At 41.5% G+C, this 14,020-nt stretch overlaps 1 protein-coding gene across 1 annotated transcript; it reads right to left on the bottom strand.

The window, feature by feature from the left end:
* Nucleotides 1-3,159: 3,159 nt before the first annotated feature.
* Nucleotides 3,160-9,685, bottom strand: hopx (HOP homeobox). Its single transcript, XM_083914759.1, has 2 exons — nt 9,358-9,685; nt 3,160-3,471 (listed from the first exon to the last, which is right to left on the bottom strand). Exons 1-2 carry the CDS (start codon nt 9,505-9,507, stop codon nt 3,394-3,396), a joined length of 228 nt encoding a protein of 75 aa, XP_083770885.1. The 5' UTR covers nt 9,508-9,685; the 3' UTR covers nt 3,160-3,393.
* Between the last annotated feature and the right edge of the window lie 4,335 nt (nt 9,686-14,020).

Raw genomic sequence — 14,020 nt, 5'->3', positions numbered from 1 at the left:
GTGTTGGGTTCATTGATGACTCTAAATCACCCGTAGGTGTGAATGGTTGTCTGTCTCTGTTCGTCTCTATGTGTCCTGTGATAGACTGGCGTTCTGTCCAGGGTGTACCCCGCCTCACGCCCGATGTCAGCTGGAATCGGCTCCAGACCCTTCAACAAGCAGTTGAAGATGAATGAATGAATGAATAATAATTATAATATAAAGCTCCAATGTAGCTGCTTCATCACGTCTTTTGCATACCTCTGCAAAGGATGAAAAATCCTTCTCTTTCGTGCAACTTGGTCCTGATCGCCAACATCTGGACACTTTCCTCTCTGCTGTTCTTCGTTTCTAACTCTGTGACTGGATTCTAACCTGTACTAACACACTAACATCCTGACACTTATTCTAACCTGTACTAACACACTAACGTCCTGACACTTATTCTACCTGTACTAACACACTAACATCCTGACACTTATTCTAACCTGTACTAACACACTAACATCCTGACACTTATTCTACCTGTACTAACACACTAACACCCTGACACTTGTTCTACCTGTACTAACACACTAACATCCTGACACTTATTCTAACCTGTACTAACACACTAACATCCTGACACTTATTCTAACCTGTACTAACACACTAACATCCTGACACTTATTCTAACCTGTACTAACACACTAACATCCTGACACTTATTCTACCTGTACTAACACACTAACATCCTGACACTTATTCTACCTGTACTAACACACTAACATCCTGACACTTGTTCTACCTGTACTAACACACTAACATCCTGACACTTATTCTACCTGTACTAACACACTAACACACTTATTCTACCTGTACTAACACACTAACACACTTATTCTAACCTGTACTAACACACTAACATCCTGACACTTATTCTACCTGTACTAACACACTAACATCCTGACACTTATTCTACCTGTACTAACACACTAACATCCTGACACTTATTCTAACCTGTACTAACACACTAACATCCTGACACTTATTCTACCTGTACTAACACACTAACACACTTATTCTACCTGTACTAACACACTAACATCCTGACACTTATTCTAACCTGTACTAACACACTAACATCCTGACACTTATTCTACCTGTACTAACACACTAACATCCTGACACTTATTCTAACCTGTACTAACACACTAACATCCTGACACTTATTCTACCTGTACTAACACACTAACACACTTATTCTACCTGTACTAACACACTAACATCCTGACACTTATTCTAACCTGTACTAACACACTAACATCCTGACACTTATTCTACCTGTACTAACACACTAACATCCTGACACTTGTTCTACCTGTACTAACAAACTAACATCCTGACACTTATTCTACCCTGTACTAACACACTAACATCCTGACACTTATTCTAACCTGTACTAACACACTAACATCCTGACACTTATTCTACCTGTACTAACACACTAACATCCTGACACTTATTCTAACCTGTACTAACACACTAACATCCTGACACTTATTCTACCTGTACTAACACACTAACATCCTGACACTTATCCTACCTGTACTAACACACTAACATCCTGACACTTATTCTAACCTGTACTAACACACTAACATCCTGACACTTATTCTACCTGTACTAACACACTAACATCCTGACACTTATTCTACCTGTACTAACACACTAACATCCTGACACTTATTCTAACCTGTACTAACACACTAACAATCCACACACTTATTCTAACTTGTACTAACACACTAACATCCTGACACTTATTCTACCTGTACTAACACACTAACATCCTGACACTTATTCTACCTGTACTAACACACTTACATCCTGATGGAACAAATAAGTGATTAACAGAATAGTAGCAGATCAAATTCCTTTTAGTCCCTTAATCAATGAACGGTTTTATCATCTGTGTAAACGTTCTGTGTATTAGCTCAGGGTAACAGATCTGATATATGCGGTGTAATTATGAGAGGTTATTTATATTGGAATATATGTGAGTTTTATGTTTTGCCTGACGTTACTCAGGGTGGGGAGATTACGTCAGGGAGAACTTTCTTTCAAAAGATAATATAAAGCAAAAAAAACTTTAAAAAATACATAGGGATAGTAACCCTAACCCTAACCCCAACCCTAACCCCAACGCTAACCCCTAACCCTTAACCCCCTAACCCTAACCCTTAACCCTAACCCCCTAACCCTAACCCTATTCCTAACCCTAACCCCAACGCTAACCCCTAACCCTTAACCCTAACCCCAACCCCAACCCTAACCCCTAACCCCAACGCTAACCCTTAACCCTAACCCCCTAACCCTATTCCTAACCCTAACCCCAACGCTAACCCTTAACCCTAACCCCCTAACCCTATTCCTAACCCTAACCCCAACGCTAACCCCTAACCCTTAACCCTAACCCCCTAACCCTAACGCTAACCCCTAACCCTATCCCTAACCCCCCAACCCTATCCCTATCCCTAACCCCACCCTAACCCTAACCCCTAACCCTATTCCTATCCTTAACCCCAACCCTATCCCTAACCCCCTAACCCTAAGCTAGAGATAGTTTTATGAGGGAAAACAAGGGAAAAAAACTGCAAAAAATAAATCTAATTTGTCTACGACTTTATCCTTAGCCCCAGATTTCATACATACATATTTAAAAGGTAGGAAAATACAGAATATGTTTCTGAGGCGTAAAGCTCAAACCGACTGCTGAGATCACATCCTTTTTTTTACAAAGAGTGATCACAGGGATGAAATGACATCACCTGTCATTTGTTCAACTTTAGCCCATGATGCCATTCAGCTCAGTCGGCTCGCATGTCCACCCCCCTCCTCCTCGTCCCCCTGCAAATGGAAATGTTCCAGTTTTGTCCCTGGATGCTCCTGGAAAGCGGCAGCTGATTCCAGCAGCATCCATTGTCCCGGTGCTTCCTTACATCTTTTATAGTCCCGTGAACAGCTTAGCGTGCAGCTCCGCTCCCTGCTGACAGACATACATGTAAACAAAGCCTGACAACAAAAGCACACTGTCCCCAATAACCCCTGCTCTATCTACGCCATTGTATTGCTCTTTGCTTCCTCAGTGAATTTGGAACCCCGAGCGCACGGTAGCGACAAAGCACACTCCATAGTCACTTTAACTTATAATGACAATATGTTTATTTCTGTAAACATGGCGGTTATATTGGCAACAACACACAAACACCTTCACATTCCGTACAGTAAGTTAAAATAGCTTCATAGATACAAAAAGAGGGAATGACACATGGAGAGGGGGGAGTGTATGAGGAAGAGACGGTAGGGTCCATTTGTCCAGGAGAAACAGGGTCAGAACACAAGCGCGTCAGGCATCCAGGAGATTCTTCTGCCTCAGTCCAGCACTGATCCCAGTTTGGGCGGAAGACCCTCTGCCTCCCTCCACTGTTCGTTACGTAGCTTGAACCATTTCTAGGGGGAAACAGAACACACCCATGGGTGGGGTTTGACACAGGTAACAGAATACTGACTATGATATTGACCGAACAGAGTCATGACATAAATATTCCTGAGAGGTTACACAGGTGGAGTTGTTTTATTGTCAAGAATTAGTGCGTTAACATGCAGTTTAAAAATAGGATTATATTCGGGTTAAGGGCGTACTCCGGTTTCTCAAACACCATGTAAACACCATACCCCGAGTTCTCATACCCCGGTTAACAGACCTAGGTAACTCCTTCAGTACCCCGAATATTCATGCATGTGAACAGCCTTCCCAGGTTACTATCCGTTTTTTCTGAGGTAAATATCATAAAGGACCAAGGACATGTCTTCATACCAGCTGTCTTTAGTTTTGTTAAACAACTGTTTTGTTATTTTTCTGCAACCCCCCCAAATCCCCAAATATGAAATCTATGATTAACTTCCATTATCTTTGTTAAAGCACATTACACTCACATTCACTGGTGCATGTAAGTGGTCACTGACTCACACAGACACAGCAGTGACCCCGAGCGAAGGTGTATTAGGGAAACCACAAAAGACCAATGTTTCCATCCAATTTTAACAGACTGCTCCAATGAAACTCTGACCAGATGATGACTGCGCTGAATGCCACACACACACAAAACACACACACACACAGACACACAGACACACGCACACACACACACACACACACCCGTGACCCGGCACATTGCTGTGTTGCAGTCCGTGGTTGTCAAGGGATTCACAACAATGCTGACATCATCTCGATAATGCCAAAAGGGAAAGGGAGGGATTCGGGACGGCGGCCTTAAGACACGAGACCCTGGCTGACTTTGTGAGACACATGCGCCTGGCAGGAGGGACGCTTTCCACATTTTGTACAGAAAGCATATGAGATTCCCATTTGGAGTCATCTGCGTTTGTACTTAGATCAATTCAACAACCGCTCTCTGAACTGTTCATCTGTGTTTTGGGATTTCATATTGAAGTAGCTCATTTCTGTGATTCAGGACGCAAACGTCGGGGGGGAAAGTTACTATAGTTCATCCTTGTATGACTATAGATCCTGTTTGTAAAGATTTAGCCTTTAAAATGTCATTCTCTCTATCAGGTTTTGAATGCAAGTCTGTTGTTTTGTACTTTATTTTGTTTACGGTCAAATTTTCAAGGCGCAAAAGATCTTTGAATGCCTCCTAAAAGGGTTACACACATGCACCTTCAATGGGATTTATAATCCAGCCGGTCCATACAATGCAGCTAAGTGTCATTTTTTTCCAATTGACTAGCCCTGGATTACATAATGAGCTCTTTCAAACCTGACTCTACCTTTACTGACTGCAACACTGAAAACAAAAAAAAAACCTGTCTATGAAAGGAGCTCAAACATGCCGCCCAGAGGCTGGAACACTGTAAAAGCTGTTAATGTGAAACAGGGAGTGGCAGCCGGGGTGTGTTACTTCACCCAACACTTCTCCAATGAGAGCTTTGTTAACACTCGACGGGGGGGTGAACGCCCTAAATGCTGCATGAAGGTGTGTCGTTAGAGCTCATTAGCTAGTTAGCTTCTGCTAACTAAACCCTCCTGTTGCCCTCAAATTTGACTAACACCGCTTTTTACCTTGGGGTTAATTTGACCCTAGCAATTTTAAAACATCCAGAAAATGATCATAATCAAAGTTGTTACTCAGGTTTTCAATGTGTATTTATTAAAATATATATATCTTACAGATTGTAAGTAAGTACACTATTTGTAAGCATTGTGTTATTTATAATATTTGGAATTAAAGCAATCTCCATTATCGACGACAGTAGCATGTTTTACGTACATGGGTCAATTAGACCTCAGGAAAAACAAACAATTTCAAACTTCTAAATATTTGAACTGTAAAATAGTTAATAATAATAATAATAATAATAATAATAATAATAATAATAATAATGATTAAATCGATAATATTATCAAATTGGCAAAAAGGAAGACCGAGTATGTGTATAGATCAATGGAACAATATAAACGTGCCAATTTTAGGTTTTCGCAGTTAAAATTAGAAAAAGTCATTAAATAAAAAATATGTCAACCGTGTATTTATAGATGTTAAAGATTGAACAGGGTCAAATTGACCCTAAGGATAACAGGAGGGTTAAGAATGCAATGTTTGCGCGTATGAGGACTGGATTTTGTCCCGTCTTACACAGCCTGGTCACGTTAGAGGGAGGTCTTTTTACAAACAATATGAAATTATATCAACTACCAGTAACACTTTCATCATACACATGGGCCTGATATGAGTAATATGAAGAAAGATGTGAGAAAACCGAAGCCCATCCTTTAAAGGGCTCCTCTATACACTAAGAAAGTTACACACAGATATCGGTTTACTTATGACCTACTGCGATGACATCATACTATTGAGTTGCATTATGGGAACAGTAGGATTCAGGGGTTTTGGAGCCCCGCTTGTACTGGGGATTAAAAGTCACAGTCCCAACATCTGCTGCATCTATTTTGACCTTTTTTATCCTTTTATCCATCTCTCTCAGGTTTCCCTTCCTTATAGAAATACAATACTAATTCACGGAGAACCACTTTAAGCACCGGGGTTGAAACACTCTTGAATGTGCACAGGGGTTGGAGACGTTTGCATGTTTCTTTTAAAGTTGCACGTACAACTTGATTAATGTATAATTGGCGTCCTCCATACAAAATTTGGAGCAACCTATCAACTTGTTTGTCCGCACAACGTGTTGTTGAGATTTGGAAGGTGTGTGTGTGTGCGTGTGTGTGTGTGTGTGCGTGTGCGTGTGCGTGTGCGTGTGCGTGTGAGAGAATGAATGTGTTGTCCCGGTCTTTTGTCTCACACACGTCTGACACATCAGATAGGGTTTAAATCAGTACAGCTGACAGTACCGACCGCCCAGCAGCTTGCGTTTAACTCACTCTCTGGGCACGTAACTGCAAGGCTACACCTGCAAATACAATACAAAATACTTCATCTGACAGCAAATGCTCTGTGCCTGTGTAACTTCAGCTCTGATCAATCCTGAACAAACTGGTTTGTGGAGTCGAAGTGGAAAAACCAGTCCCAAGCATGAGCCTGACAAACGCAAGTTATTGACTGGTGTAATGTTTGAACACTGAGGGCTAATTAGGAGAAAAGGCCACACGTTCCATGACATGTGAGGGATGTGTCCCTGCCAATCTGAACCGGTCTGTCAGCCTCTGGAGCACGGATGTGAGCAGGAATTTGCCTATGAGACAAACCCGATGTTACGTCAACTCAAATGACAGGATTTACATGTAGGGTTTCAGCCCGGGGGTGAGTACAGCTAAGCAAATGGTTGTGTTGTTTCCCTGTCAAATCCTGACAGAGGAATACCAACTGACATTTTTTATTCCAAAACCAGACATTTAATCTTTTAAAACTCATTATGGACGAGGACTGAAATTCTCTGAGTGCCTTTGCAATGATGTATCTATCAGAGGAATGCTACTGGAGGTGCCTGCAGACCCTTCCGCGTGTTGTTATCGGTGCTCTGAAGCTTCACATCTGGCTCCTGATGTGACAGTTGCACTGACTTTACAGTAACATTCCTCAGATAGAGGGATGGTGAGTGTTTACATGTGGGGAAAGGGGGCGGGGGAGTTGGAGATCAAATACCTAAGTAACAATGTGATGTTTTATATCACTGTCAGTTTTTCTAACTCTATTAATGACCTTAAAAATGGACCTAAATGGGCTTTTTGCGCTGTCTGGTGGCTCATTCCTGAGTTTCTGGTTGTGTGAAAATGTGTTAATTTATAAACTACAGAGCTGCAATTCATCTATTAAGTCTATTAATTGATTTTTTTGATGGACAGAGGATTTAGATAATGATTTAAGTCATTTTTCGGGGGGAAATTTCCAAACATTCTCCTGTTTAAGCTTCTCAGTTGGGAAATGTTCTGTCTTCACATTAAAACCCATTGGATATTCTTGCGTTTTGAACTTTTGTCAGACTAAACAAGACATTTTGTGACTCTAGGACAGTTGTTTTGGTATTTAATGTTATATAGACCGAACAATTAATGGAGAATATAACCTGCAGTTTAATCGATAATGAAAACAGCGGTTAGTTTCCGCCCTGAGAAGCTTCTACAGGGAAGGAAAGTCTACATTTTAATATATTTTACTTAAAGCCTGACAGTTTTCATGCTTGGATGCTTTAGAATCAGATGTTTACCTCTGGAGTCTGAGATGCTCATGAAGATGTGGTCAAAAGCTCTTGGAAAAGATGGTGAGCTGACCTTGAGTTGTGTCCCCGAGGTTAAGAATGACGAACAGTTAATCTACCAATTCATTTGACGATTAATCATTTTCTTTGGTAAATAAAAAGCCGAAGGTGACGTCTTCAAATGGTTTGTTTTGTGCGACCAACAGTCCAAAACTCAAACCACGCAGGGAAGGTATTTTTACATAACGTGCTCATTCATCATCACAATAGTTGTCGATTCATTTTCTGGTGATTGACTGATCGAAAACTTTACAAATGGTTTGAGCTGAACGTGAAATCTGCTGCTGCTCCTAACAAGGAGCCTAACAAACATTTCACCACATGCGTTTTAGTTGTTTTTCCGATCCTGGTACATGAAAAGCTGCTCAGTCCAAACACATCCGACCAAATATGAAAGCAGCAGAAACAGGAGCAGCGACGGCGACCACCTAGGGAACTCAAACAACAACAGTGACGTGACAATCCTCCCCTCACTGATGGATCTTGGAAACGTTCAGCCACCCTGCATGGGTGAACCGGTCCCCGTGAGAATGAACAGTGGCAGGAAACTCGACTCTGACGTGACTTCATCAGGAAGAGCCACCGGGAGCTGCTTCAGCGACCATCAATGGGGCAGTGTTTACACTCAGAGGGGGGTTATTTCATCAGACTGTGACGCCTTCATTAACAGCTATATTAGCCAGGATCACAGACCAGCTCCTTTTCACTGTCAGTGGAGCAGCTCAGGGTTGGATGTCGCACGTTTAAAGGCTTGGTTTGCTTTTAGAAACACTTGTTCCTGCAGATAAACACATGCATGTACATATCGCTTATCTCTCTTTATCAGTTTATTTCCTCAGAAGACTGAGACACTGATAGTGATAGTGATAACACTTACAAGCTGTGATACCATAAAGCCGACTTTCCCGAGGGTTGTCACATGTTTTCTGTCTGTGCTGGTGATTTCAGTAAAGCAGGAAACTATTACAAAGCACATTTACTCAAGTACTGTTACAGCACAGATTTAAGGTGTTTTACTCAAGTGCTACTTCACTATATTTCATATTACTCCTCTGCTAGTTTATTATCTGCAGATTAAATTCGTTACATAATATGTATAGCTTTGGATTAAACTACTCATCGGTATATAATAAATATTACTGTTCTTTAACAGGTTAACACTTCATGTTTAGTTTTACATTTGCCATTTGTTATTTTAAGTGTGCAGCTCAATTCATTGCACAGGTGGCACGAGACTCACTGTCCATAGGAACTCATTATATTGTACAAATATCATAGAACAACTAGAAACCCCAAAAGCAATAATCTGGAGAACTGTAAACTGTAATAATATCAAATCACCCTAAAAAGTAAAGTGATTCCATAGGAAATCACCACAAATACAAATACTAATCTTACTTTGAAGCATCAAACATGACATCAGCCTCCATATGAATATTACAACCATCTACTGGAGATTATGATGCTCAATAATCTCATTATTTAGTCCAAAAACACACTAAAATCAATACATTTCATCCTAATAAACGTACAAATCTGAACTTTTAGACAGACTTTAAACACAGTACAGTGTATAAAAGGTGCAGACATGGTACTCACCACTGTCTCCTCCTCCGTCAGCCCGCACTCCGCAGCGATCAGCATGAGCGCCGTCCCGTCCGGATACTTGCTGATCCTTCGGAAGCTGTCCTCCAGCAGTTTGACCTGGTCCTCCGACAGGTTCATACACTCCATCGCTTTGGAAGTCATGTCTCTGTTGGTTGGGTTGTTTTTCTGACAGCTCAGCCTCAGAAATCCCGGTTTGAAGCAGAAGGCACCGCTGCGCGGAGATGGAGAGGCGCGGAGCGGGCGACTCTCTCTGGCAGCTCGGCGGGAGTGTGTGAATACAGTGGCGGCAGGGAGGGAGTGTGTGTGTGTGGGTAAGTGTGTGTGTATGTGTGTGTGGGGAGGCTTTACTACTGTCAACAGAGGCACGTCATGAGGCCATTCCCACCAGCGGAGCCCTCCCCTAAATAACACAACTCCCCCAAAACGACGCGCTTAACGGGGCGGGAGTATAATGATCACAGCAACAGAAACTACTGGTAAACACTGTTAAACGGTCGGTGACACATTCACTTTATTGGCCTGCAGTTATATCACGAGGCTGCTGGAGAGTAAGCTGCTAATACACAGTTAAAGGGATATTAAAGGGTATATAAATATAAAACATATTTACATAGGCGATGGATGGAAGGATGGAGGGATGGATGGATGGATGGATGGATGGAGGGATGGAGGGATAAGAGTGGTATGCATCATTTCTTCTGATGCTTGGGAAGAATTATGTATTTCCCAAAAGCATCATACTGTAAGAAAGATATATGAATGCTAGCAACACTTGAGATACAATGCATGTCTTAAAATAGGACAAAGGTCATTGGAGACCTCCAAGTGGAAGTACACATAAGAAAATTATGTAACAAAATGCAATAAAATCTCATTAGTTTGCTATAAACTTACTGTACTGTAGTACAGCTGTATGTTATACACCTGTGGTGCCGATAAGAAGACTACAATCTTCTACAAACTACATATTACTCCTAAAACAACGTGACAAAGTGGTTAAAAGTGCCACAATGCAAACTAAAAGTTACCTAGAGACATGGATCACTGTATACCTCTGTTATTAAGTACGAAATACATTGTTTTATATCTCGACAGGAATATCAAGATACATTTTTCAGCTTACTTTCTCCATTTATTACGGGGCGGCAGTAGCTCAGTCCATAGGTGACTTGGCTGGGAACCGGAGGGTCGCTGGTTTGAGTCCCTGGACTGGTGGCTGGAGAGGTGCCAGTTCATCTCCTGGGCACTGCTGAGGTGTTGTTGAGCAAGGCACCGAACTCCAACTTAGAGCGATAGAGCGAGGGGGCGCCGGTCACTGGCAGCCCCCTCGCTCTATCATCTCTCCATTAGTTGCATGTATATAGGTCCTGTCTGTGCATGTGTGTGTATTTCGGGCCTGTGTGTTTGTAACATGAAAATAAATAATAGAGTGAAAATTGAATTTCCCCATTGCGGGACTAATAAAGGAATTCTTCTTCTTCTCCTTCTTCTTATGTTCACAAATCTTATCCACTCGTTAGTGCACATGTTGACTGACTGGAGGACACTTTGGGAGGCACCTGTTCAAGCACGAATACAAAGATAAGATACTCCTTCTGAATCATAAACCTCCTCACTCTCTAACACCCACACCCTCCATACGCTTTTCTACCTAATGTTATTATGCAATTTTTCACTGTGCTCTGCTGTAATGAGTGGAATATTTACAGGACTCGCTCAGATCAGACAGATGCCGACGTTTGCAGCGAGTTTACCCCAAAAGGAAACATCCTGACCAAGCATGCTGAATTTCACATGGTAGAAACAGTAAATACGGGCCTGATAATGACCCTCAACACATACACACACAGTTCCTTTTGATGCTATCTTTGGATTTTGATTAGACCCGTAATTATGTGGTACTCTCTCTGAAAGCTCGACTCAAGCGACTGCAAAGCTCGCTGGGTAATTTCCTCTTTCCTTGGATTTTGGGTGCCGAATAATATCTCATCTACACAAATCTCCCCGGTGATACAGACACCGAGCTAGGGCTGGATGAAACCTATTCAGCTTCTATATCCTTTAATGCAGCTTATATCTGCGCTGTTGTTTGGGATCTGCTGTATTTGACGTGTTTTTGGAGACACATTCGACGTGCTTGGAACTGTTTGTTTACACCTTAGAGGGGGTTTTCTTCTTAAGTTGGATTGGGAGGGTTGTTGTTTATTTGTAGTGAAAACGTAATCTGAGCCATTTTGAGGAAATTACCCCTAAGTCTTATGGTTATACGGAGACGGATGTTGGAATCTGATAGCCATAAAAGCGTGTTACAATGAAAGAAAATAAAGCTAAAGGCATTTATTTGTGTATTTCCAACCAGGTGGAAAAGACACTAAAGAAGAAAACAGGCTATAAGACCTAGAAGGAACCTTTTGCCACCCACTGCTCTCCTTGCAGGACGCTAGTACCATGAAAAGCATGCAAAAGTACATTTATAGAATTATATGCATAATTGATGACTCTAAAATCACCCGTAGGTGTGAATGGTTGTCTGTCTCTGTTCGTCTCAATGTGCCCTGTGATAGACTGGCGTCCTGTCCAGGGTGGACCCCGCCTCACACCCAATGTCAGCTGGGATCGGCTCCAGCCTCCCGCGACCTAGGGACAAGCGGTTGAAGATGAATGAATGAATGAATACATTCAACAGTCTTCTCGGTCATATTTAAAACGAATGCCTCATTAGAAAAATAAACCAGATAAAACCCTTGACAGGATACAACAGGCATATTACAAATACAGCGTCTCCTTAAAAACTAACTTTTTAACAACAGCAGGCCTCGGTTTTTTTCACACCAGAGCAAAAACAAACAATAGCGTGTGTAAATATGGGTGTTATATGTTTGATTTCCAATTAAAAAAAACACAAATACAGAATACTTTAGCAGGAAGAAGGTGACAGGAATCAGACCTTGTATAAGCACCGGAACAGGTAAATATAGTAAATGAATAAATACAACCACCATGTGTCTCACATTTAGTCATATCAAGGAGGGAAACGTCTCTCACAACTTTATAAAGTGTTGCGTCACACAAACAGACAGCAGAGGATGGTTGTTCTCCCTGCCTTCCAACACAGCGTATGGTGATTCTGCTGATAACAAGCTGCCAGTTTATGACGGACCGAGCGCGAAACATCCCGTAAACACAGTAATGCTGCTGCTGCTGCCGTCACAGCTGATTGGCTGCTGCCGATCGTCCAGGTCGTATTTAATGATAAGGAAGGAAAATCCTATTGGAGGGGATCCAAAGTTCACACATCACTGGAGCTCATGTTTGTATAAATGATTTCACTGTTCACCGTTTGTCACTGTGTTGATTTTAGCTCCAGTAGAGCTCACAGTGTGATTCCACCTGTTGTATTTTTATTACATAAAAAAAAATAATTTAATGAAATAATTGAAAAAGATATGAACAGAATGGCATGTCGCATTAGTGCGGTATAGATATAGTTACAAAAAAAAGTAATGTTACTCATGGTAGGCGCTTTAATGTTGTTTTATTGTTTTCTACTGTGATGTTTTGTACGGAACAATCCTTTAAAATCAAATTTGTCCAATTTAAACTATTAATGTTAATCTGTTATTAGTCCGACAATGTTAAATGAGCAATTGACAGCTATTAAATAAATTATATAAACATTTAAACCAACTCTTTTTAACTGTACAAAACAAAAAGAAAGAAAAATATTTACTATAAAAAGTGTTAATCCAACTATCATGTCACTTTCATAATGAATTGAAATAAAAGATCTATGCTAGGAACAAGAGCCTCCGATAAAAGTGAGGTTCTCAGAGCCAGCATCACACGGGAGGAGTTTATTTTGGCAACACTCGGCGTCCTGCAGCTACCGAGGATAACGTGTCTGAAAAGTCTGAATCTTCAGATAAATAAACACAGATAATCCGACAGACTGCTGACACAGTAAACAGGGCCGACCGTGCTGGATATCAGGACTTATAAAGAGCCTGAAATAGAGAAACGGCGTGATAACAGTGAGTGGCTGTGAGTCCGTCACCAGAGTAAAAATACCACAGGCCGTGACCCTTTATTTCCAGCCAGTGCAGGAAATAGTCCAAATCCGTTGTGTGTGCCCTGATGGTCAGCAGCCTCATTATAGCCTGGACATCAGAGAGACATGTTCCTGATGCTGGAGCAATGCTTCTGCAGAGATGCAAGTCAACGTCTTTGCAAACTCACGCAGAGAAAGGTGTTATGGGTAAAACGACCATAGGATCACTGAGGGGGGCGGCGTGCACAGCTGCAAAATCTCAACCATTACAATTCTGTTGGAACTTTAGTAACTACAAAATATTGTTAACTAATAAATTATGATGCGTAGGTTAAGGTGAGACACAACTTTAGTGATCACTGGGGGGAAATTCACCAGCTACTCATCTCATCTTCAGCCTCTTATCCGGGGTCGGGTCTCGGGGGCAGCAGCTTTAGCAGGGGACCCCAAACTTCCCTTTCCAGGGCCACATTAACCAGCTCTAACTGGGGGATCCTGAGACGTTCCCAGGCCAGTGTGGAGATTCACAAGCTACTCTTTAATATATACATATATGTATATATGTATAAAGCTGCACCATAAAAGTGAGGAACATAATAATAATCA

This window comes from Echiichthys vipera (genome assembly GCF_963691815.1).
Source record: "Echiichthys vipera genome assembly, chromosome: 6".
Lineage (NCBI taxonomy): Eukaryota > Metazoa > Chordata > Actinopteri > Perciformes > Trachinidae > Echiichthys > Echiichthys vipera.
Note: the sequence above shows the minus strand (reverse complement) of the source record. Positions and strands in the feature narration are given on the sequence as shown.

What these genes read in the sequence shown, in the direction of transcription:
- hopx (XM_083914759.1), bottom strand. Translation starts at nt 9,507, where the DNA reads ATGACTTCCAAAGCGATGGAGTGTATGAACCTGTCGGAGGACCAGGTC. An exon ending in TGACGGAGGAGGAGACAGTG is followed by an intron (nt 3,472 to 9,357) that starts GTGAGTACCATG and finishes GTTTCCCCCTAG; the next exon opens with AAATGGTTCAAGCTACGTAA.